Source organism: Loxodonta africana, chromosome 18 (assembly GCF_030014295.1).
Source record: "Loxodonta africana isolate mLoxAfr1 chromosome 18, mLoxAfr1.hap2, whole genome shotgun sequence".
NCBI classification, from domain to species: domain Eukaryota; kingdom Metazoa; phylum Chordata; class Mammalia; order Proboscidea; family Elephantidae; genus Loxodonta; species Loxodonta africana.
The window spans coordinates 41,483,039-41,509,868 of record NC_087359.1 but is presented as its reverse complement, the minus strand read 5'-3'; the positions used below and the strand labels follow the sequence as shown (position 1 = coordinate 41,509,868).

Genomic DNA, 26,830 nt, shown 5'->3' with positions numbered 1-26,830 from the left:
AGCGTGCCCAGCCTCTGGGGAATATACCATAATGGATGCCAATCTCTTACAAATTTTATCAATGAGATAAATCAGTCCTTTTTCTATGGGGTTGAGTGAAAGAGAAAGTAGAAAAAGAACCCGAAGGAATTCAACAGTGTCCTCTCCTGGGAAGAGGAACTATAGTCCCCTGCTTTCTATGGAGCTACTGAGATTGCCTCTAACATTTGGGCTCAGTCAAGACTTTCTGCTGTATGTGGAACACACTTGCACTAAACTTGTAGTGGAGAAATGCAGAGGAATAGGAAAGAGAAAAAAGTTGGAGGCAATGAAGAAAGACTCTTTGTAGTTATTTGCATACCGGTATGAGCTCATTAAAATATGAAAAGAATTGCTAAGAAGAAGTGTCTTCTAGCTTTATAGGGATTTTTGTTTTATGGGTAAAAACAATTCTCAAAAAAAGACTGAAGAAAACAGAATTCACTCCAATTTGAAGGCTTCTAAATATTTTTTCTACTGAGTGAAGCTGAATGTTTTTAAAGAAAACCATGTAGGTTAAGCCTAGAGGTGATTCAGGAGTTCCTGGCTGGTGCAAACAGTTAAGTGTTCAACTACTAGCTGAAAGGTTGGCGATTTGAGCCCACCTAGAGTTGTCTTTTTTTTAGAGTTGTCTTGGAAACCCTGGTGGCATACTGGTTAAGTGCTATGGCTGAGAACCAAAGGGTCAGCAGTTCAAATCCGCCAGGCACTCCTTGGAAACTCTATGGGGCAGTTCTACTCTGTCCTATAGAGTCGCTATGAGTTGGAATCGACGCAACAGCAACTAACAATGGCAGAGATGATTCAGGGAAGTAGTCCTTCTTTCTTCTATAAAATGCTAATATAGAATCTAAACACTGGGAAAATTGCTGAGTTCATGGCTGTATTCCAAGCGCCAAGAACAGCACTGGCACCTAGCAGACACTCAGAATCTTTCATTAAAAATACCTTTGATTACTCCTCATTCCCTGTGATCTCTTTCTTCTTTCAATTTTAAAGCAGTTAGGTTCTAAGCTGCATAATCTACCATTACTTTTTCATACTGCCATTGATGGACTTCTAGTGGTTTCACGTACGTACTTGTGCTCTTTCTAAGCACAGAATGACCTCCCCAAGATGATACTTTCCATTCATTACAGAGCATGTAAGGGAAGTCGCCTCTGAGAACGGACTGCCAGACTATGATCTATATACCACCAATTAGTAGCTTTGAGGCGCTGGGCGAATAACTACTCTGGGCTTCTATTTTATCATCTGTGAAGTGGGAGTAATGATGATACCTATCTCATAGGGAGGTTACGATAATTAAATAATTCAAGTAAGGGATTAAGAAATGTCTGGCATAAAGGCAGCAATCGATACATGCAAGCTATTATTTTTACTTAAATAAATAGTCTTACATTAAGTTGATGCTTTTTTGATTGAAAGCACTCTGTGGCAGGGAATAGATTAAATATTCTTTGGGAGAGCTGAAAGCAAGTATACAGGCTGAGAAGGGAGAAATGAAGTATGATTTTACTGGCATTGGCTCCTAAGGCAAAATGTAGAGGGAAACATGGCCTGTAAGTTTTTTGAAAGCAAGGATTATGCATTTGCAAATACAAAATTCCAGCATCTTGCCCCAGTGCTTGACACATAGAAGGTACTCCATATTTGCAGGATTAATTAATAAATAAATGGATCATGGTATAAGAAAACAAGCACTGCTTCTGCTTGCAGAGGAAAGAGCTCTCCTGCCGGAAACAAATCCTGCTCCCCAAATGCAGAAGGCAGGTCAGGGTCATGGTTCTGAATCCTTGCTAGGGTGAACCTGTTCATCTTTCGCAAACTGCTTTCTTTTCTCTCCTCTCAAAAATCCCTTCCATGCGGTCGACTTTCAAGATACGGACGCAAACACTCCGCATAAATTTCCCAAACAGGCTAATTCTCACTATCTTGGATTCCTTTAATGTTCTGAGGTCTCAATGTCTTTCCTGCTGAGCCTTAAGGCTCTCTATCTCTCTACGTAAGAATCCTGGATTCATTTCATCTGGGTCTAGATTTTTAATGTGTTGACCACCTGGAGTCCTTGGCTGTCATCTCAGAGAACAGATCCCTCGGCCACACCTCCTCCTTAAAGAGTAGTCAAGTCAGCCTGCGGTTCCTTTTTTCAATCCCTGGAGGCGGCAGGACTACGCGCCAGTACTGGCGAATGCAGTAGGCTCAGCCCCAGAAGCTCAGAGAGATGCTGCTCCTCTCTGCGCCCCTTTCGCCTTCCTTCCCACCCTACAAAAAAAACCACCAGACTCCTGGGTGTATCGGAGTCAGTTCAAGAATCCTGGGAGCGCTGCAGTCTAACTCCTCTGGTCCCAAGCCCGCACCGCTTAGCCTGGGTGCAGAGATCGCCAAGGGAAGACTCACTAGACTGACTGTGCTAATGAACAGTACTCTCCTAGCCCTCCTCTCTTCCACTTATCCGCCTTTTATGAGATTATTAGACCGAAGATCATACTGAAAGGAATTCTAAACACCACAAAAAAAAAACGTGCAAAAATCCTATGCGAGTTATGTGTTTGTTGTGCGTGTCCATCCGCGCTTGTGCAAAATCTCCCAACGTCACAGTTTGCAATCCGGACGAGCGCACCGAGAAACCCGGTATCTTTCTAGAGACTCCCCTTACCCTTCTCTCCTTTTCTTCAGCACCTTCAAAGAGGTAGGTCTAGGGCTTTCGCAAACTGCTGCGGCAGCGATAGAGGCAACACAGATTTGCTGCAATTTTTCCTTTCCCCTAACGCTCCCAGCCCTCTTCTCAGGCGAACAGTCCCGAGCGCAGGGTTTCCTTCCAATTCCCTCAAATCCCGATTGCAAGCGGCTGACCGGGTGCAACTCCCTCTTCCCTGGCCTCAGCTAACCCGCCACGCGGCGAACCATTTCTCGGACCCCTCGGCTCCTGCTTCGGCCTCGGTGGTGGGTGGTGCTCGCACCGCCCCCACCTTCCCCTGGGGCGCTGGAGAACCGCGCGCTGGGCAAGTGTGTTTGTGCGCGCGCGCGCGCGGGTTTGGTGGGGCAATCTCCTGTGCGAGCTGCTGAGTGTCGCTGGCGGAGAGTATCCTGGAGCCTAGCAAAAGCCTCCAAAGCACTAGAGCCTCCCGAAAGAATAAGAGAGGAATAAGAAGGGAAGGTCGTTCCCCCAAAGGCTGAGCTTTCAATAGTCCCGGATCCTCCTGGAGCTGGGCGGAGGTGCAGTTGGCAGCGGCCACTACCAGCACCGAGACTTGGAAAGACGCTTTTTCCCCTTGCGGGAGGAGGGAGGTGAGGGACTTGCAGGCGAGACTTAAACCTGGTCTAGGAGCCGGCGGAGTGGAAAACTCGGGGGTAAGTAGTGTTCTGGCACTGGAACGGAAAGGGGGAAGGAGGGCGCAGGAGAGGGACAAAAGGGAGAGGGCAGGGAATGAATTATGCAAAAAAAAAAAAAAATCCCCCATCTTCCGCAGCGGAGGGAGAGCGCAGCACAGCACTCCCAGGCTGAGTCCCGCCCGGGTCTCCCGCGCCAAATCGGCGGGCGCGAAGTTCTAAGGAGAGGAGAAACTCGAGGATCTTGGAGGCTGGCAGAGGCGGCCCGGGCGGGGCGGGGCGCGAAGTCTGCCGCCCGGGGCTGGGGCCGAGGCGGCGGCCGTGGGGGCTGGAGCGCCGACGCACAGCCCTCCTCCTCCCGATGGCGGGGTTAAGCCTCACCTCCCCGCCCCCGCCTCCGGCCCCCGCCCCCCGGGCGCCGGGCGGCGGGGCTGACGCTGGGTCTCCCGCGGCTGAGGCGGCGGCGGCGGCGGCGGCGAGGACGCTCACCTGGGCGAGCCTCTCCCTCCTCCTCCCCTCCTTCCCGCCCCCACCTGCCCTCCTCCTCCCTTCCGAATCGGGAAGCGTCGGGATCCGTAGGCGAGGAAATAACGACCCCTGCAGTTGCATTGCGGAAAATCTTGGCGGCGGCGGCGGCGGCGGCGACAGCGGCGCTAGTTGCGGGCAAAGGAAGCGAGGCAGCTGGGGGTTCCAGGGCGCCCAGAAAAACAGCCGAGGAGCGGAAAGAGCGCGCGCGCGCGAAGTGGGGAGCCCGCGGGCCCCGACGCGCCCCGGTGCCTGGCACCCAGCCGTTGCCGCTCCTGGTCAGGACGCGCAGTCCAAGCCGGGCTCGGAGGCAGCGGGCTGCGCGCGGACTCGAGGAGCAGGGAGGGTCGGTGGAGCTGCTGGCGGCCGGCGGGTTCGGGCAATAATTCCTGCTTCTCTCTCTCTCTCTCTGTCTCTGTCTCCCTGTCTGCTGTGTCTGCTCCTCCCCCCGCCCCCCGGAAGCAGGAGGAGAACGGCCCCGGAGCAGAGCAGCCACCCTGTGACCATGCCCCGGTGAGGGGGGCGGACTTCGAGGGCAACTTGGCGCGGACTGCCTGGGCTTAGCAGCGACCGGGGAGCTGCCGGGGGCCCGGAACTGCACGGCGTGGCCTGGCGGGGGGCTATCGTCTATGTCTTCTTGGGGCGCCAGGAGGATCGGGGTCTCGCTTGTGCAGGAAGAGCCCAGCGCTGGTGGCTTCAGGTGGCTGCCACCGCCGCTGCTAGTGCTGTTTCCGCCCCACGTGCGAAGAGCAGAGACGGGCGAGTGGGGAGACCTCCTGGGCAGCGAGGCATCGGACATGTGTCAGCACATCTGGGGCGCACATCTGTCGAGCCCGAGGGGAGATTTGCTGGAACAATTCAAACTGCGATATTGATCTTGGGGGTGACTGTCCCTGGCTGGCTGTCGGGTGGGAGTGCGAGTGTGCGCTCGGGAGAGTGTGCGTGTGTGTATGTGTGTGCGCCGTGTCGGGTTCCCCCCTTCCCCCCCTGTTTTCCCGTCGAGTGATGCACTTGGAATGAGAATCAGAGGATGGAAATAGTCTGGGAGGTGCTTTTTCTTCTTCAAGCCAATTTCATCGTCTGCATATCAGGTACGGGACGCGCTGGAGTCGCGGACGGGTTTGGGGTGTGCTGTGGTGTCTGCAATGTACGGGGTTTTATTGTTTGTAGACGCTCGAGTAGCCTCGTGGGGCGGGAGGGGAGGGGAGAGGAGGGGAGGGGACAGAGACCCTTCCAGCTCTGTGAGTTTGCCGCCTTCAGAATTAAAAACCTGAGCCGAAGGGGTGTGTATGAGTGTGTGTGTGTGTGTGTGTGTGTGTGCGCGCGCGCGCGCGCGGGCTTGTTGTGAGGTAGGATCTGTGTGGAGTCCAGGGAGGGAGAAGGGATGGGAATGAGAAAGACGAGGCAGATGGGTGTTGATTTTCAGCTGCTTTCCTGGCTGAGAACTCTGGCGCCGAAATATCAGCCTTGGCAACCCCCACCCTCATCCCTTGGCTTTCAAAGTTCCCCAACTCCGTGGCTCTCAACGGCCAAAATGGACGCAGAGCCCTGCCCCGGTGTCTAGCCATTTGCCAGAGACTGCGGGAGGATGCGGGACTGGAGAGTACCAGCAGGGACCAGGGGGATAAATGTCCTTCCAAGCCTTCCCCACACACATCAGGACCGTCTGAAACCTAGTAGCACACCCTGTTCACCCCAAATAAGAGAACTATCCATCTGAAACAACACTGTCATAAATACCACTTTAGATCATGGCCTTTCTTAAATTCCCAGAGGCAAGGGTGTACTGGCTCAGGTTCACAGATCTCAGGCTCTTGTGCTAGCCTGTGGTTGTAGGAACAGATGGGAACCCAGGGCATTAAGGTGAATGAGATAGGGATTGTGCAGTGCCCGTGCCGGTGAGTCTGCGTGTTGGAAGGGATTCTGATTTCAGAGCAGTGTCTTTGTTGATGCAGGAAGTTGGGGGGGGGGGGTGCGCGGGCATGAGCAGTGAGGGGAAGCCTGGGACAGCAGTATTCCCCCAGTTCAATTCAGCGGCTCCTCCCATTAACAATGCCCACCCCACTTTTCTTCACGCCTGCCATTTAAGCACCCAGACTAAAGCCCGTCTGCAGCATTCCCCTCTGCCTGCATTCCCACTGCAGAATTGGGGACTCAGCCAACTTCCCGTGAAGTCACCAGAAGAGGAGAGCCGTGCCCCTTGGAGCAGACACATTTGAACAGCATTAGGGTGGAGAGAGGTGGTTCCTGACTCTTTAGCCCTGCCACTCCCCACCCCCTAAAAAAAAAAAAAAAAGAGGCAGCCCTAATTCTGCCTATTAAAAACCCTTGTCCTATCCCTATCCTTGCCCTCAACCCAGCCTGACACACAGCTGTTTGTTTTCTGTCTTCTCCTCAAAGGGCAGGAATGGGGAATCTGTTACCTGAAATCATTCTGTTTGGGGCTTGGCCACCCTATTAAGATACTTGCCTCTTGTAATATTTTAGTGAGAGATGCTGTGTACCTAGCAGAGAGAAAAAGTGCCCTGAGATAACCCCAGCTCTTCTAGAGGGACCCCCTTTTTTTAAGGGGGAAAATTCCTAGGTGATTTATGAAGTATGTCCAGGGATGTACTGGGTGGTATCTCACTTGTCTCATTTTTGCATCTTTCTATTCTATGCCTATTCCAAACTCTTGTTCCAGAATATTTCACAAGTTACAAAATAGCCTTTTGCTACATCTCTCCACCCTTATAGTTTTTTTTTTTTTTTTTCAACAGGCACAGCCATCTGAGCCCCTTTAAGATTTACGAAGGGTTAGTGTTCATGGCTCTGGATTCCCCCTCCAGCATCCCCTTTGCCCCCAACCCTATTCTGCATTCAATCAGGGAGCGACATGGGGAGCCAGCTGAAAAAGGGTCTGTTCTTAGCCTCTAAAAGAGGCATTCATGGGATACCTGCCACAGCTATATTTGATTTGGTGTATCAGCAACTAAATTATTTAAATAGAAGCAGTTGGAGGGGGTTACTTCCAACCCAGTAGGGGTGCTATGGAGTATGCATGTGGCGTTTTGCATGTATTTACTAAATGATCATCATTGCTGTGTAATGAGGGGATGAAAGTGTAAGCAAAATTGCTAGCTCTTTGCTAAACACAGAAAACTAGGTTAACGTTCCAATTGCCTCCGTAGGAGCTGCGTTCATTTGCCCTTTATGAAGACATTTGGGCAGAGATGCAGCCTTACGGACTCTGTATTTACGCACCCATAGACTTAACTTGAAAAGCCCATTCTTCCTCTGTGGCTAAGGTGCCTTCCCCCCTCTGTAAGCAGAATGCCTCATCCAGAGATGCCAGTGTGTGTCAGAATTACGCTAAGTAGTATAATTATGACTCAGAGTTGCCACAGTTTGGGGGACTCGGACTCCTTCTCTTCCCCACCTGACAGCCTGAGGAGAGGGGAATGCAGAGAGCTAAGGTTGAGTTAACTGTGTCTCCAGGAGAGTTTAGTGGGCCTTTCATTTCTGTAGTTTCCATGATTTGCAGTTTTAATTTACTCCTGACTGAGCTTTAGCAAAAGGAACATAACGTTGTGTTCATAGACCCTACTAAATCTTTAAACTAAACAAAAATAAAAACAAACCATCTCTCTACTATCCTGGCATATAGAGCCTTACCCAATAAATGTGTGCGAATGTCTACCGGTGCATTGGTAGGGATGCCTTTATTACCGAGAAACTCCAGGCTAGACAAGGCCAGCAAAAGTCTGCAGTATAAACAGAGTGCAGAAGGAAAATGTTGGGAGTAGATTTGGCCTCTGGAAGGTGTATCAGCTGAATTTCACTGGGGTGGCATTTGCTTTCAGAAACAATTTGCTTTGTAGCTTAGTATATTTTAACCAGAGGCCCCTCCCCACACCATAACGCATCCCCCAAATTAAAAGAATACCCAAGAAGCTTTCTCCCTGGACCTGTTTGAATATATTGCTTAAACTACAGAGACCTGGGCTTGGCATATTTGATAGCTCTGCACTGATAATTTGGTTGTGATGAAGCTGTCACCCTGTGGGACTGGGGTTCTACTTAGCCAGGCTTAGCTAGCTGCTGAATGAGTAGCGTGTGTGTGTTCCATTTGAGAGATCACATCAGTTTTGGCTACTTAATGGCAACACAACTAGGCTGAAAAGAGAAGGCAATGACCTGGGACTTCTGGCTCCACATTAAACTCAAATCTCATTTTACTGGAAATGCATGGCACCCAGGCTCTGTGAAAGGACCAGAGAGAGAGAGACAGAGAGGCGTGCGTGAGTGCATCAGGATGATTTTTCTCTGTTGTAGCAAGAACACCATTCCCTTCCTACAAAAGCAGCTCAGATCAGCGAGAACGAATGCTTCACACAAGGAGAGAATTTCATGGTCAAAAGACAGCTGTCTGATTTAATTTACATGATACTTCATAAAAAAAAAAATTTTTTTTTCGTACCTCCCCCTTATATAAATTTTCTTCTTTGTTATTTTATTCATAATAACAGCGGCAATCACAATTTGAATTATGTATTGCTTTCATATATTTTACATGGTATTGCACATATTCTAAGTCATTTGTTTTTAAAATTTGTGGGGTGATTTTTATAGATGAGGCAAACCAAAACCCACAGACATGGCAGCCTAGAAGACCCATACCCAGGTTTAACTGAGTCAAAATTCAGTATATCCTTTTTGGTTCAAGATTTCTTTCAAATGTTTTTATTCTCTTTTTTACTTTGCTATCTCCAAATGAAAGAATACGTTTTGCTAACTGTGTGTAAGCCTTAGAGGATTTAGAAGTTTAGGGTGATGGTGGTTTAAAGCTAGAATTAAGGTAGGCTCTGAGTTGTAGATGACCCCGTCAGTCTAATGGATGAGAGTGTTTTGCCCCCAACGTCCTGTGACCGGCAACCAAAGGATGTTTCATGCATTATTTTCCTAACTGTAAAATTAAAACGGTTTAACTTCAATTTCGTTACGTAACTGGTGTAATAGTACATACCCCACAAGTTTGTTTTATATGAATTGAATGAGATCATGTGTCTGATGCATCTCACTTAGCACAGTATTTGGTACATAGTCAGCTTGCAATAATGTTATTTTATGTCCGCTACAAATCAGACTGTAGGTTTGTGAGTTCGTGGTAGAGCTCTTACCTTCTTTTCCAGTCAACTTGTTTAAAAGCAAAATTAACAGAAGATAATCATCAGCGGGGGCATTTTATAACACTGAGCACAAATCCCATTGCCAACAAGGCCTTGGTTAAACGATTTTGAAAATGTCTCTTAATTTTCCTCCTTAGGCAAACAAGACAGGTAGCATTAGGCTTTGGTACAGTCATGAGTGTAACCCACCTTCCCAGAGAGCTTAATCTTGGTTTGAGGCTTGGGAAGTTTAATAAGTCATCTGAAAACAGGGTAGTGCTTACCATTGAAAGCATCAGCAGAATTTCCTCTTTGTGCTTATGTATTCTACCTTAGTGTAAACCAAATATGAAAATGCTTCCAAAGTGATAAACTGCATATGCTGTCAATATGGCTTGAAATTAGAAAATGCCCCTAAATAAGAAAGGATGACCATCAACAAAATGCTTATCTGATTATTTCATAGCAATAAGACTTGTCTAAATCCAGTTTCCCATATGATGTCATATACCCTGGTCACTGAATAGTACCATCATCATAGAGGAGGCTCTCCTAGCAGTGAATCAAGAGAGACTTCTGGGGTAATATAAAATCCCAGGGGAGAAAAGAAACATCAATGTGGAGAAACATCCTTTTGGGTGGGAATGAGTGGTTTGATGGCCATTCTGGTCAGTCTGTACCTAACATTCCAACTTTTCACCTGACTTACACAACATATACTTGAGCCTGGGATTTAGGTCAGGAAGAGATCTAGGTACCAAAAATGTATAGTAGCAGGCCATTGTAGAAGGGGTATGGAAGTTAGAAGACGTGTAATCTAACTCTACCTTAATTAGCTATATGACTTTGGGGAATTCTCTTAGCCTCTTAGAGTCTCAATTTCCTCTTCAGTAAAATGGAAATTCTATATTTCTTTGCCCATTTCTAAGAATTGTTGAGGGAAATATTCGAGAATGGTCATGAACACTCTTCTTGCTGTATGAATGTAAAGTATCTGTGTCTTTATCATATGATGGAATCATCTATGCTAAAGTTATAGCTAAGAAAGCAGAGTTGAGACACATGTATGTAATGTAAAGTGATTAAAATAACATGAATAATGCTTAATTGTTGAGATATAGTTATACAAGTAAAGTTGTAATACATGAAATGTGCAGTATTATAAAACAGGAAGAACAGTGCTTAATTGATTGACAAAAGATACACACTTAGAAGAGAGAAATCCAGACATGAAGGGAAAGGAGGATATTAGATAGATATTGGAGGCTGGGGTGGAAGAGATGGAGGTGGCCACATAAGCAAAATGAGAGGAATAGGAATGAGTTAGATGTACAGTGAGGACTGTCCCAACTGGAATAGAAGGTTTGCTTTAAGAGATACTCGGAGCTTGGGTTGAGTCCACATAGGGAGTTGATGAATTAAGAGAATATGGAGTGTCCTAATGTAAAAAAAAAAAAAAAAAAAAAAATTTTTTTTTTAATGTGTTTAATCTATTGATGATTTTTCTTTTCTCATGGATCTTTGCATTGGTTCAATGGACTGAACTTGGTGAAAAAAATTTGTTTGAAATTCTGATGTTTTCCTGGATTTTAAATTTGTATTGCATATCTCGAACTACTGCTGTACTTTACATGGTTTGTAGTGTATTTGGGATTGTATACAGTCGATATTTGGTGAGAAGGGGGGCTTCAGCTTTCTCGTCTGTTAAGTGGAAATGCTACTTACCTCCCAATGTTGTTGATCCCGCAGGGTAATTGTAAGGCTAACAAACCGCTATTTGTAATGCCTACCATGTGTCTGAAACACAGTAAACATAGGCCAAATGATACGTACCTTATGAGAGTAGCCATGGGCTTTGGGACCAAGAGAGGCCTATGTGTGAATTCTACCCTCAGTATTCACTTTCTCTGTGGTCTTGGAAAAGCTTATTAAGTTCTCTGAGCATCACCTCCCTTATCTGTTAAACAAGTATTGGAGAAAATGTACATAAGACCCTCACTTAGTGCCTGGCTTGTAGTAGTCACTCAATGAATGGGAGCTACTCCCATGACATTGTCATCATTGTCATCAGTAATAATTGTTGTTGACACTTAGGACCTGTTTCTATAAATACCAATTAATTATTCAGTCATTTCTTTTGTTTTAAACAGGAAGAGTGTTGATGGCTGTCTTAGTCTGTGTCTAGTGCTGCTATGACAAAAATACAAGTGTGTAGCTTTCACAAACAGAAATTTATTTTCTCACACTTTACGAGGGTAGAAGTCTGAACTCAGCATTCTGGCTCTAGGAGAAGGCTCTCTTTTTCTTGCGGCTCTGAAGGAAGGCCCTTTTCTCTCGAGTTTCTGCTCCTGGGCAATAGTCATGCGGCTTGGCATCTCTCTTCTCCCATCTCTGCTTCCTAGCTGGCTTGTTTAACCTCTTTTATATCTCAGAAGAGATTAACTGAAGATAACACCATACACTTATCCTACCTAATTAACGTAACAAAGACAACCCATTCCCAAATGGAATTATAAGCACAGGCATAGAGGTTAAGATTTATAACACTTACTTTGGGGAACATAATTCAGTCCATAACATTCCGCCCTTTGGCCTCCAAAAATTCATGTCCTTGCCACATGCAAAGCACATTCACCATGTCATATGATCCCAAAAGTCTTAAATCATCTCCAAGTCCCAAATCTCATCTTCTGAAACATCTGAATCAAATATGAGTGAGACTTTAGACATAGTGCATCCTGGGGCAAAATTTCTCATTTTCTATGAACCTGTGAAGTCTAGAATACAAGATTTCTGCTTCCAAAGTACAGTAGTGGAGTAGGCACAAATTAGAGATTTCCATTATAAATGGGAGAAGTTAGAGGGAAAGAAGGGATAACAGGCAGTAAGCAAACCCACAACCCATAGAACAAACTACATTAGCTCTCAAGGCTTGAAAAGAATCCTCTGTTCTCTGAGACCATCTGGGCAATGGCCCTGCCCACCAGATTCTGGGTGTTGACCATGCCTTCTGGATCTTGGGTGGAGGCCAATCAGCTGTGGACTTCAGCTCTGCCTTACAGGCCCACTGAGACAGCAACTCTGCCAGCCCCATTCTCCTAGCCCATCTGAGTGGCAACCCCATTCTTATGACGCCTGGGCATGGTAGTCCTGCCCCCTCAACTTTGGGCAGTGGCCCCATCCCCTGGCACACCTTAACAGCAGCCTGACAACCCGGAACCAGGTTGGCAAAGATCCAACTCTTTGAAACCTAAGAGGCTGTGGCCCCACCCTTTGAAATCCAAGAGACTGTGGCCACACCTTTGAAACTGAGAAGGCCCTGCTTCTCAGTGTTCCTTCCAGCAGTTCTGCTGATCTCTGAGCTGCTCCAGGGATGGTCCTTTTCTTTTCTTGGAAGACAGCAGATGTAGCTCCTTTGGCCTGTTCCCTGCCTGTAGGATTCCAAGGCAGCTTTGTTTTCCTTTCGTTCTTTCTCTGTCCTCTTCAGTCTAAACCCTGCTGTTGGAGGATGCAAGTGGGGAGCGTGAAGGATTTATAGAAGAGAAGAGATTTGAACTAGGCCTGGAGGAATATGTGCTATCCCAACAAGGGAAAAGTAAAAGGAGTTCCCAAAGTGTGGTGTAATGGGCATATGGTATAGATGGGTTGGAATAAGTAACTGGCGACAGGGATGGAAAAACAGTCTGGGGCTAATGTGAAGGGTCTTTCAGACCAAGATAAAAAAAATTATCTTTAGACCGTCTCTTTTAGTTATGAGGAGCTAAGGAAAACGACATAATTAGGTTTGTTTGCAACTTCGTAAGATGCTTTTGCGTTTTTATTTTAATAGGCAATAACTTAGAGACCTAACTTTTTGCCTTCTTTTCTTGCCAACCTTTATTCTTACTCATGAACCCTTTAAAAAACCCTGGCCTCATAGATCAATTAGGCTGTTACGGAACATTTGGAGTGACAGACTAAAAAAAAGGACAGTTGTCCTATCTCTGGTAACACAGATTTACCCTGATCTTTGAGATCTGGTATTTTCATGTTAAGCATATGCAAATGTCTTCAATTTTGTACTTGACTAATGGTAATAATGTCTTTAGCATTAGGGGAAGACTAAGAGAAATGAATCAGCCATACATGCTTTTGTGTCATAAGGATTAACTGTGTGCCGTGTAATAGATGCACTACATGACATGAAGCAGAGGCGTGAAGTACTGCAAAGCATCTCGCAGGAGTTCTCCCTTATTATGTTCCACACAATTCGTCTTTGCAATAGACTGCATGTTCACTTGGGAAAATATGTCAGTGATGTATGAAACTATCCTGTTTACCCTGTTAGTGGTCTGTTTACTATAGAGTGGAGCCCTGGTGGTGTACTGGTTAAGAGCTTGGCTGCTAAACAAAAGGTTAGCAGTTTGAATCCACTAGCCACTCCTTGGAAATTCTATGGGGCAGTTCTACTCTATCCTGTAGGGTTGCTCTGAGTCACATTTGACTAAACGGCAGTGGGTTTGGTGGGTTTGGTTACTGTTGAGTGAATGTAGAGACCTAAATGAAGTATCTTTCTTTGTTTCATCATTCATCGTTTATTGAGGGTGTCCTATACATCAGGTTCTGGTGATCCAATAAGGCTGAGTAAGACACCAACCTTGCCCTTCAGGAACTCCTAGTCTAGTAAGAGACTAATTTTAAAAAATACATTAATGGCTACAGCAAAATGTGATAAATATTGTAATTAAAAGGGGCACTGAAAGTGTGTGGGAGATCAGAAAAGCAATGGACATCCGGCCCGTTCTGGAGGTGGGAGGGATAAAGTAGGCAGTGTCTGGTAGAGGATCCTAGGGCTGAGTCTTGAAGGATGCTAAAGAGTTAGCTTGGAGAATTGTGACTACTTGATTGGGAGGGGTGTGATGGGGAAGAGATAATCAAAGGGAACAGCATTTGCAAAGATGGGGCGATCAGATAGGACGTGGTGCATGCAAGAGACTGTCCAGAGGTCAATATGGCAACAACTAGAGTATGAAGTGGGTAAGATGAGGTTGAGGAGTAGGGCAGCTGAGGTTGAGGAGTGAGGAGGCTGAGGTTGAGGAGTGGGGCAGATGAGGTTGAGGAGTGGGGCGGCTGAGGTTGAGGAGTGGGGCAGATGAGGTTGAGGAGTGGGGCGGCTGAGGTTGAGGAGTGGGGCGGCTGAGGTTGAGGAGTGGGGCGGATGAGGTTGAGGAGTGGGGCGGCTGAGGTTGAGGAGTGGGGCGGATGAGGTTGAGGAGTGGGGCGGCTGAGGTTGAGGAGTGGGGAGGCTGAGGTTGAGGAGTGGGGAGGCTGAGGTTGAGGATGGGGCGGCAGAGGTTGAGGATGGGGAGGCTGAGGTTGAGGGGGGCGGCTGAGGTTGAGGAGTGGGGCGGCTGAGGTTGAGGAGTGGGGCGGCTGAGGTTGAGGAGTGGGGCGGCTGAGGTTGAGGAGTGGGGTGGATGAGGTTGAGATCTAAGAGTGTTCAACATTAACACCTTTCATGTAATAATAACCCATGAAACCGTTCTTGTGCCCCTCCGTGTGGGAAATGCATCCTTTTGCAGAGATGAAAGGATAGATCTAGCTTGTGCCCTTGGTGTGTTTTCAACAACAGACTAGTTCTGCCTAAAGCTTTTGGCTCTAGTCCAGTTGTGCTCCATTTGGCCCAGATCACTAGTCATTTTCCAGTGTTGTCTCCAATTCTGGTGGCTTCCCAGAAGCGTTTGAGGTAACCCAAGTATAGATTACAGAGTTCATCTCCCTGCTTATACTCTAGGAAAAAGAGCCAAGGCCCTAGTGGCTGACCCTGGGTTTTGCAGTGTGCCAATTATCATCTTTTTCACTTTGATTCTTAACCTTCCCTGTAACTTTTTGTAGTTTTCTTTGCTTAGACAAGACTTTGAAGGATTTCCAGCATGCAGGGGTTGGGGCTGGGGGCTGTGGGTGGTGAGCAGTGGTCTGGGATTGCCTTTATAACAGAGCCATAATTGCTCTTTATTAATGAGTTTGGGCTGGTAACGGGGTAGTCCGTGTTTGGGTTTGATTACATTTGCATTACGTTGCCATCACCATGGCAGCATAGGGATTGTCAGTGGCGATGAAGGAGACAGCCTACAAATATCTTTCCCTCCTGATCTGGGAGAGGTGGTACCTTTGTCACAGTAAATGCAGAATTAATCTTTAACTGTGTCCAATACTTCATGCCCAGTGGCTGGAGGTGCTGGCAGGAGGAAATGAAGCCTGTGACTTTCAGGTGAGTTTTCCAGAGCCAAGTCCTGCTGGCTTCACAGTACGTTTGGCAGCAATGCCCAAGTTGGAATAAACACATTTACTGAAGGATATGAGTCAACACATTCCTCTTCCGCTGCCCCTTCTCCCCATCATACACAGGGCAACCTTCCACCCTCAAGGAAAACAATTTTGATGGTAGCACTTATTGAGCAAGCATGGATCTTTCCACTCATGAGGCTGGAATAAGAATAAATACTTCATTAAAAAAAAAAAACCATTGAGTGAATTTTAACTCATGTTTTGGAGTAGAACTGCCCTCCCTTGGGTTTTCAGTGACTGTGACCTTTTGGGAGTAAATTACCAGGCCTTTCTTCCAAGGTGCCTCTAGGCGAATTCAAACCACCATCCTTTCAGTTAGTAGCTGAGCTCTTAACTATTTGCACCACCCAGGGATGCCTAAATACGTCATCCAGAAAGACCAAACTCTTTGCCCATCCAGCCCATTCTGACTCGTAGTAACCCTATAGGACAGATTAGAACTGCCCCATAGAGTTTCCAAGGCAGTAATCTTTATGGAAGCAGACTGCCACACCTTTCTCCTGCAGAGCAGCTGGCGGGTCCCATCTGACCCTTGAATTAGTAGCCAAGAGCTTAACCAGTGTGCCACCAGGGCTCCTTAAATACCTTATAGGATTTTTGAAATAAAAGAAATATCTATGGAATTTTTTTTTCTTAGTGTCTAATGTGTTCACTCATTCACTCCACATATCATAATGAATACCACCTATGAACTAACATTGCCTGGGCCAACCAGAAGATAAAATATAGTGAACAAAACAGCAGTGATCTTCGCCCTTGTAGAATGTATATGTGGTGATACACAAATATTACTTTTCCCATTGTCCAGCCCAGTGCTTGGCATTTAGAAGATGCTCAGTAATGACTGAATTAATACATAAATAAGTAACAAGGAGCAATTTAGAATGGCTTTCCTTCCTTCACTGGAGATGCGGTGGGCGCACTCTCTAAGGCTGGAAAGGTGGAGGAGGTAAAGAAAACATCCCTGCCTGCTCTCTTGCTTCTCCTACGTGTAGATCTGTGAGTGCAGAGTCAGAGAGAAACAACCTTCCCAGGGAGCAGCATATTTGATAGCTTTCTGTTTCCTTCTCAGACTCAGCTCTTTATCTTTGTTTTAAAAATCTTCATCATTTTGGGCAGCTGGAGTTGTTTAAAATGTATTTCAGCTCTGTGTGTTCTATGATACCACACAAGAAGACTTTCATTAGGACAATTAAGGATCACTGGAGGCATTGTTTCTTTCTCCATGTCATCTCTGTTCTTCTTAGAGAAGGTGGTTTAGGATTTGGTGTTTTCTCGTTGGACTCCAGCTTTGGAGAGACCAGCACTGTAGAAAGCCCACTGCCCTTTAGACACTGTAGAAACAGAAAGCTTGAGGTGAACAGCCTACCCCATCCTTCAGTTTTGGTGCAGAGCAATACAGAAAATGACTCTGGTCTCTGTGGTGCTTTCAGTCTTGTGTCAGAAAACAGCAATTCCCCTCTGCCCTTTTGTAACAGAACTGAGGTGTAGCTGATCGGTTTTTCCAGGGAGGAGAGCCAGGAGCCTAGGAATTGCAAGAACAGAGTGGATTTGCTGTCCTTGGCTGCGAATTCTGCCCATAATCTCCAAGTTGATCTTTATAGCTGTGACAAAATGGTCAGGTAGTTTGTTGTTGTTGTTGTTTGCTTGTTATTTTAGTCACAGCAAAAAAAAAAAAAAAAAAAGCTATAGAAAAAGGGTCCTACTGCCAGCCTTCCGGATGTATGGAGATTATTCTGATAGCAAGTGAGGCGTCTGCGGGCATCACATTTCTATTATATGGCCTGGATGTGAAAAGAAAAGTGTCACTTGCTACCTAAATCTTGCCATGTTATCAGCTCTAAGTCGCAGCGACTCAGATCCCTGTAGAATGAACTATAAATTGGTGACATCATTATTTTTCGTATCTGTAACAGCTTTCATGCCTGTGTTCCCACTGAGGTGGAGAGGTTCTTGGTGGCCTCTTAGTTTGTGTCCCGGAAGTGCTGTGTTGTGGATAAATGAAAGCCGCGTGCAATTTTAAGTGCGTGAGTTGGTGCAGCCTTTTATTCTGCTTTTAGAACTGCTGGAATGAGAGTTTGACTAAGCCAGGTGAAGTCTTGTAACGCGCCCCATCGAAAGATAAATGTGTTGAACGAATTAACGAAGGAGAGTTTTGTTTGCCCATCTGTTGTCTAGGGCAGTCGTGTTTACGAGAGATGCTTTTCCTTGCTTAGCACTCTGTGCCGGCCAGGGAGAGTGTATGCAGACGTGTTCCAGTGTCACAAACACGTGTGATGCTGGGGTTCATTCCATCTATTTTAGTGCCAAATATAACAATAGTATCAAAGAAAATTTAGAAAAAAAGAACTGATTCCCTATAAATTTTCATTTACCAAAATTGAACTCATGAATTCTTTTTAATCTTAATATTTGCACTTTTTTTTTTAACTTTACATTATATCATAAGTGTTTTCCCATGCTGCTTCCTAGTTATGTTAGTTTAGGTAATCCTGGATACTGTGACAGATAAACCCCACGATCTCAGTGATGTAGCACAGTTATTTTCACATTAATTGTGCAATTGGTGCCAATGGGTGTGTGTGTGTGTAGGGAGGTGACGAGGAGGAAAGGGTACAAGGGGAAGAAACCTGCCCTGTGTAATGACTTGGGGGTCCCAAGGCTGATGGAGGCTCTGCTGTCTTCACAGCATGACTTCCAAAGTTGTCCTAGGCATCAGCATCAGCAGATGGAGAAAAATGGCGTGGAGGATCATGGGTGGGGTTTTAATGGGCCAAGCAGGAAATCTGTGTACCTCGCTTCTGCTCAGTCACATGGCTCCATATTACTGCAGAAGAGCTTGGGAATTGTAGGCTAGCCTTGTGCCCAGAAGCAAAGGGAAAATGGTTTGATGAACAATTAGCTGGTATCTGCCACTTCAATATTCATAATTTTCTTCGTAATAGTTCTATAATAGTCTATTCCTCTAAAATAGCATTATTCATATTTACCTTTTCCCTTATTTCTGAACACCGATATTGTTTCCATTTTTTTGCCTTTTTGCCATGTGTGGAATAGCTACAGATATTTTCCACTGAAGTATTTCCTAAGTCCCAGTATTGTGATTACTGGGTAAATGATGTGAAGTTTTTTTTATGATTTTACCATTTTGCATCCATAAATAATATATCATTGTCATTAGGTGCCATTGAGTTGTCTTCAACTTGTAGCGGCCTTATCTATAATGAAACATTGCTTGGTCCTGTGGCTGTCTTCATGATTACTGGTATGTTTTGGTCTGTTAGTACAGCTATTGTGTCACTCCATGTCACTCAGGGTTTCCCTTCTTTTTGCTGACCTTGTACCTTACCAACCATGATACCCTCTTCTATGATTGTCTTTCCTGGATGGTGGGTTTAAAGTAAGCAAGCCACAGTCACAGCATTCTCAGGTCTAAGGAACATTCTGCCTGCATGTCTTCTAAGACTGATTTGTTCGTACTTCTGGTAGTTCATAGTATATTCAGCATTTTTCATCAACACTACAGTCCAGGTGCATCAGTTCTTCTTCTGTCTTCCTTTTTCATTGTCCAGCTTTCACAAGCATATGAACCAGTTGCCACTGAGTCAGTTCCCACTCATAGCGACCCTGTAGAACAGAGGAGAGCTGCCGTAGCTCTTAAGGACTGAGCCACCAGGGCTCCTCATGCATATGAAGAGAGTGAAAAGACCATGACTTGGGCCAGGAGCACCTTAGTCCTCAAAGTGACATCTTTGCTTTTTAAGATTTTTAAAAAGGCCTTTTACAGCAGATTTGCCCAATGCAATATGTCATTTGATTTTTTGACTGCTACTTCCATAGACTTTGATTATTGATCCAAATAGAATGAAATCCTTAACAACTTCAGTTTCTTCTTCATTTATCATGATATTGTTTATTGGCCCAGTTGTGAAGATACTTGTTTTCTAAAATGATTCAGAAATACCCCTGGATTCTTGGAGGGAGTTAGCAGACATGTAGAAGGGTGATTAAACTTTCAAAAGTTTTTTCAACAATGGTCCACCGCCAAAACTGATAAACAAAAAACTGAATAACCATGGGATTCAAGATCTTATTTTGTAGAGATAGGAAACTGTGTTTTAGAACAAGCAATACTTTTCTAGTTCTAAAATTTTGAAGCTTCTTATTGTCTCTAGGACATATTTTTGTAAGTTTTGTGCAAAAGAGAATCAGGTGGTTTGCTGAAAAGATCACTGAGATGGAAGTTAAGACAGTCTTTGGTGTCAAGGGAAGTCATTTTACTGCTCTGGGTTTTTTCCTGTTAAACAGGGATATTGGACTAGATAATTTCTAGGTCCTTTTCCAATTTGAAAATTTTATGGTGTTAAGAGTCTTTTATTAGAAAATTATCCAAGTTAGCAGTTGATGTTGCACTTTTCTCATTTTTGAAATGTCGAGGCAGCAAGATTAAAGCTATAGGAAGACCTTTGAAGACTCCGAGTGAGCAAAAATTGGCAAATTACTTTCTAGATTGGCAAGTGTAAAATAAGGCATTATGAGAGAATAACCCAAACTATATTTGTAGAAAGACGACCTTGTAGCTCTGCAGTAAGACCCTGGGAAAGAGTCTAGAGGTCAACATTGACTACTCTCTGAAAGCATCCATTGACAACCTTGTTGCCCATATTGTTGTTAACTGCCACGGAGGCGGCCCCCGGCTCATGGCTCATGATGACCCCGTGCACAATGGAATGAAACGCTGCCTGGTCCTGCACCATCCCCGTTGCCATGGATTGAATTGTGTCTCCCCAAATTATCTATGAACTTGGCTAGGTCATGATTCCCAGTATTATATGATTATCTGCCATTTTGTCATCTGATGTGATTTCCCTGTGTGTTGTAAATCCTATGACTATGATGTAATAAGATGGATTAGCAGCAGTTATATTGACGAGATCTACAGGATTAGATAGTGCCTTAAGCCAATCTCTTTTGAGATATAAAAGAGAGAAGCAAGCAGAGAGACATGAGGACCTCATACCACCAAGAAAGCAGTGCTGGGAGCAGAGTGTGTCCTTTGGACCTGAGGTTCCTGCACTGAGATGCTCCCAGACCAAGGGAAGACTCATGCATCACAAGGGCTTTCCTCCAGAGTCAGCAGAGAGAGGGAGCCTTCACCTGGAGCTGGGGCCCTGAATTCAGACTTCTAACCTACTGGACTATGAGAGAATAAATTCCTCTCTGTTAAAGCCATCCATGTGTGGTATTTCTGTTATAGCAGTACTAGATAACTAAGACACCAATGAGTGGTTGCAGATTGGACTGATTTTTAGGAGAAGATTGCCAGGCCTTTCTTCCTAATCTGTTTTAGTCTGATAAAAAAATAGCTCTGCTAAAACTTGTTCAGCATCATAGCAACACACAAGCCTCCACCTACAGACAGGTGGTGGCTGTATGTGAGGTGCATTGGCTGGGAATCAAACTCAGGTCTCCTGCATGGAGGTGAGAAGTCTACTATTGAACACCAGTGTCCACATTAGAGTCTTAGAATTTACTCTCAACTCTCTGTTGCTAGTTGTATGACCTTGGGACGTTATTTAACATCTCTAAGTATCGGAGCCCTGGTGGCAAAGTGCTTAAGAGCTCGGCTGCTAACCAAAAGTTTGGCAGTTCGAATCTCCAGTCACTCCTTGAAAACCCTATGGGGAAGTTCTAGTCTGCCTTATAGAGTCGCTGAGTCTCAGGCGACTTGAGGGTAACAGGGTTTTAACTAAGTATAAGTGTCCTCTTGTAAAATGAGTGTAATAATAACATGTATCTTTGGAGTTAAGGGAGGTTGAAATAAAAAAAATGATGGTGCAGTGATTAAGCACTCGGCTGCTAGCCAGAAAGTCAGCAGTTGGAACCTGCCAGCTGCTCTGCGGGAGAAAGATGTGGCAGTCTGCTTTTGTGAAGGTTTAGGGCCTTGGAAACCCAGTGGGGGCAGTTCTGCTCTGCCCTGTAGGTTCACTATGAGTTGGAATTGACTCGATGGCAGTGGATTTGGTTTGTTTGGAGTGTAGCACTTGGCTTAGAGAATGCACTCGATGGTGGTTTTTGCTATTGTTATGGCTGAGGCAAAAAGAACAAAAGGCATGTTGGGCAGAATTAGGAAGAAATTTGGCAATATCATGTCAAACACGGGAATTAAATGAGCCCATGCATGTGAAACGGTCTAGCACAATATGTGCATGTAGCACTAATCAGCTGAGGTTGGTCTAACCTGAGTCACAAGGCGAAACCAGGCTGTTTGGGGACATTTTACAGGTAATAAGAAGGAAGACAGTCATGTCTTTTCATAAAATGATTTTCAGAGGCAATTTATTGGGCCTGGCTCAACTTTTCCCTTAATCAATTTTTCTTTTTAAATTAATACCACATATTTGCACTTCACAACTGGGGGTTAGACTTCTGAAGACCTAGAGCATAGGTATATATATATATATATGTGTATATATATATATATGTTTATAGGGAAACCCTGGTGGCATAGTGGTTAAGTGCTACAGCTGCTATAGGCATGTATATGTATATATATAGGCATATATATGTTTGTGTGTCTATATATGTGTATATATGTATTTATAAACAATTGAAAAACCAGTTGCCATCCAGTAAATTTTGACTCATGGAGCCCCCTGTGTGTCAGAGCTAGAACTCTGCTCTATAAGGTATTCAGTGGTTGATTTTTTGGTAGTAAATCACCAGGCCTTTGTTCTGAGGTGCCTCTAGGTGAACTTGAACCTCTAACCTTTGGTTAGTAGCCAAGTGCTTAACTGTTAGCAGTCCAATGACTATTCCGCTTTGACTGTAGTAGCATAAACAGAACCCTGATTCAGGAATTTGCTCATTTCTCCTGCTTGATACGTTAGTAAATATTGGGTCATTGGCCAGAACAATTAAAAAAAAAAAACAACTGAGGAATTATGATCAATCTATTTATAATAAAAGATATAATAATGTTTATTCTGTGTGTTCTAAGACTGTCACTTCTTATTGGAATTTGGCTACTCTATTTTCTTTCGTTGTTCAGTCTTGCCAGCTTCCCCAAGCACTAATTTGTGCACGTGGTAACCATAACCGTGTTTTTTCAACTCATTTGCAACATGAAAAGATAGTTTTGATTTATGTTTCATATTCGCTTGAGGAAATGACTTTTTAAATGATAATTAATGCCGGGTTATTCCTGGGATTGTGAATGGTTCCTTTTCAAACATACCTGATCTGAGAATTTCAGCAAGGGGCATAAAAGAAAAGCCAACAAGAAATAGGACAGATTCTAAATGCCGTACTGATGTTGAGTAAAGATGAACAAACTGTGAGCTGAGTGAGTCAGTCTCCAGGGAGCCTGGTTAGGAGCATTGCTGAGTGTTTGGTTTTTCTGAGGGATTTTCCCCACAATCATGCCAGAAGAGGCTGGATTACAGCCGAGAATGCAGAGATTAATGGCCTGTTGGGACTAATCCACTGAACTCCTGTCTCTGAAATTGATCAAACTAAGAGATGCAGAAGATAGACCCATACCAGCTAGCCTGATATTAGATCCCAGTGAATTAGTGAGACCTAATGGCTTTCGGTACATACAACAGAATCATGGAACCTTCGTGGAACATAGTCACTGTTTTAGTCAGGGTTCTCTAGAGAAACAGAACTAGTAAGGTATATAAAAAAAAAAAAAAATTTTTTTTTTTAAGGTGTATAGGTATGTATATATCTTAGTAGATAGTATCCCCGTTGCTGTAGAGTCAATTCCGACTGAGTAGGATAGAGTAGAACTGCCCCATAGGGTTTCCAAGTCTGTAATCTTGACAGAAGCAGACTGCCACATCTTTCTCCCACAGAGCAGCTGGTGGGTTAGCACCGCCTATCTTTCCATTAGCAGCTGAGCGCTTAATGACTGCACCACCAGGATTTCTTCTAGATACTATGTATATGTATACATAGAGAAAAAGAAAGAGGGAAAGATTGATATCGATTTCTTTATTTTAAGAAATTGGCTTATGAAATTGTGGGGGTTGCTAAGTCCAAAATGTGCAGGTCAGGTGACAGGTAGAGATTCCTGTAGTCTTGTGTCCTAGAATTGGTAGGTCAGGTCACAGGACGAGTGAAGAGTGGAGGAGTTCTGGCAAGATGTCTGTAGTCTGGAGGCACATGCACCCTAGGGAAAACTCTCCTTTGCTCTTAAGGCCTTCAGCTGATCGGATGAGACCCATCCACATTGGGGAGGATAATCTGTTTTATTGAAGGCCAGCTGATTTAATCGCATGCAACTACTTTATAACAGAGTCTAGACTAGCGTTTGATTAAACAACTGGGCACCATAACCAAGCCAAGTGGACGCATAAAATGGACCATCATAGTCACCTTTTGCATTTGGGGTTTCTTTTATTGCGTGCTTATTAGATCCCAATGTGTTGCTTCATCATTTCTTTTCTTGAAGAGAACATTTTTAAAAGATAATTTTTAAAAATATAATTACATTTTAAAATGATAACACCAATATCAGCCAATTTTAAGTAATTTAGAAAAGGGAAAAGGAAACAGATGATCTGCAAACACTTGCCCTTAACACAACTCTTGTTAATGTTCTGGTTGCTTTCCTTCTAGGGTTTTATGTATGAGCATTTTTACTTACTTGAAATTGTATCACACCAGTAGTTTTTTGACCAAAAAGTCATGTGAGATAAATACATGCCTTGTGTGTATTAAAGCAAGATGTACCTAAAATGTAGGCAAAAGCAACGTGAAAATAATTACGTAGATAGATGGATAGATATGGCATTGGATGAAATCATAATTTGGTGCCAAATCAGTGAGTGCCATTTGGGTGAAATTTGAACAAAAATTCAATTTCCAAATCTTTAATTATAGATCCAGTGTATCTGGAAAAAAAATTAAGAAGAAGATAAAAAGATGAGAAATCTACTCATAATTGCAGGGTGTTTTGAGCAGGAAAAACACTGGGGGAGATAATTTAGGAATCAGGTTTTTATGAAAAAAATTAATTTAATAATTAAAGCACAGAAAAATGTTTAATTGCATTGAGAATCCAGGTAGCATTGATTAAGAGCACAGGAAAGACCGAGATTTAAACCCATACTCTGCTTCTAGCAAAGTGTATGGTTTTGGGTCAGTTACCTCTTTCTAAGTCTTAGTTTTTGAATCTGTAATACAGAGATAAAACAACCACCTCAGTGATTTTTTTTATGAGTTAAATGACATATGAAAGTAAGGCATATTATTATCTGTCAGATAATATCGGCTTAATAAATGGGACCCTTTAGTATACTTATGTTCAAACATATATGATGCAGCCGGTCACACCTTCTTTGTAAAGGAGGATTTTTTGAGTTACCTGCTTTGTATTGTTGTTAGGTGCTGACGAGTTGACTCCAACTCATAGTGACCCTGTGTATAACAGAATGAAACATTGCCCAGTCATACATTTCCTCACAATACAGGTGTATTTAAGACTACTACAATAGTAGTTATTGTTGCAGCCACTGTGTCAACCTATCTTGCTAAGGGTCTTCCTCTTCCTCAATGACCCTCTACTTAGTACTAGAAGCCCAGAAACCTTCAATACATCCTAGTGACTGTAAAAAAATTTGAACTGTTGGAAATGATGTTTAAGTCTTCCATGGTATGCTATAAACCAACCTTACAAACCTTGTTCCAGTTTGCTAACTCTTATGTGAACGAACCTTGCATACACTTACCTGTACCGTGCTCCAACTGTGCTTCCTCTACCTGGTTTTCACCACCTGAATCATACCCATCACCCACATTGAGTCAGAGGGCTCCTTCTCTGTGAATGCTGTTGTAATCAGTCCAGCCCCGTGGTCTCTAGGTCCTCTACACCTATACACCCCCTGGCTCTTAGTGCTTGCACCACTGCTCATCCACCCCTACCAGATGGAAAACGCTTCATAGTCAGGAATCATCTAGCTTAGTTTCACATTCCCTCCCCACCCCTAGCACAATATGCTGGGGTTTTCCTCACCACTCTGCAATGATCATTTTTGCTCCATTCTCACAAGTAGTAAGAAGTACAGCCAGAATGCTCCTTAGACACAAGGACGGTGAGACTGCGTCTCACATACTTTGGACATGTTATCAGGAGGAACCAGTCCCTGGAGAAAGACATCATGGATAGTAAAATAGAGGGTCAGCGAAAAAGATGAAGACCCTCAGTGAGATGGATTGACACAGTGGCTACTACAATGGGCTTAAACGTACTGATTGTGAGGGTGGTGCAGGACCGGGCAGTGTTTCGTTTCTGTTGTACATAGGGTCACTATGAGTCGGAATCGACTTGATGGCACCTAACAACAACACAAGTAATATCTGCTGATTTAAGTTTTATTTCCTCTTCCTCCACTCACCTTGGGCCAAATCTGGCCCACTGCCTGGTTTTGTAAATAAAGTTTTATTGGAACACAGCCACGGTCATTCACTCATGTATTGCCTAAGGCTGCTTTTGCACCACAACAGCAGAGGCTGCATCACCTGCAAAGCCTAAAATATTTACTATCATTTCCTTTATAGAAAAAGTCTGCAACCCCTGACTCAGACAATTGATTTAAATGCTTCCAGTAGGTAGAAGAATAAAATGAGTCCCTGGAAGATCTATTTTCTTCAATAAATAGTTAGTTAAATTTTGGATGAAATAACCCAGAAAATTTGGGAACCTCAGAACTGTCTTGACTTTTGTGGATACCTTGGCAATTTTTACCACTCCAGCGGGATCGTTCAGCATCTACCACTGTCAGAAAAAACCAAAGAGGAAATCTCAGTTTGTGCTGATTTGGATTTATAAAACTCCTTTGCTTGGAATAGGTCTGGTCCTCCCCAGGCAAACATTCTGGAAGAAGCCACCCTCCTTTACGGGATGGTGTGTGCTGGGGATGGCAGCTTGGCAGGAAAGGAGCAAGCTTTTTGGGAATATTGTTCTGCTGCCAGCTCTTTGAAAAAAATAAAACTCCTCTTTTGGGAATGTGAAGGTCAGACCACATTCAGAAATAAGAACATCATCTGGAGAGACAAGCAATTTTAAGAATGACAACCTGAAAAGTCAGGCCTTTCCATCTGATGATTGAGAAAAGCCAGACATATAACCCAGGCAATGATCGGTTTCTGTGCTTGGGTAGAGAATTTTCTCCCAAATAACAAGCTGAATGAGGTTGGTGGGGCTCTGGGAAGTGGGAGGTGGTTGTCCTCCCTGGACAGATGGGGACAATGAAGTCAAGCAGCATCAGCGTAGACTGGCCACAGAGGGAGGGGCTCTGGCAAGGACCTAGCTGGACTGATAGGAGCTGGATCCCCAGTCTTCCTAGGCAGGGCATTTGCACTGAGAAACCCCCAAACCAGATTCCAGTGTGCTCCTTAATAGAGGGTTTTGGGGGCTCTAGAACGGAAGCTGGCAAACAGCGGCCTACAAACCAAATCAAGCCCACTGCCTA

The 26,830-nt window shown here is 44.3% G+C and overlaps 1 protein-coding gene across 1 annotated transcript in view; it reads left to right on the top strand.

Annotated features, from left to right (window-relative positions):
• The first annotated feature begins 4,765 nt into the window (after positions 1–4,765).
• CA10 (carbonic anhydrase 10) overlaps positions 4,766–26,830 on the top strand; it is a 538,374-nt gene continuing 516,309 nt past the window's right edge. The window contains exon 1 of the mRNA XM_023553571.2: positions 4,766–4,967. Coding sequence (XP_023409339.1) covers positions 4,907–4,967 — 61 coding nt within the window. The 5' untranslated portion in view covers positions 4,766–4,906. The remainder of the gene's footprint in view (positions 4,968–26,830) is intronic.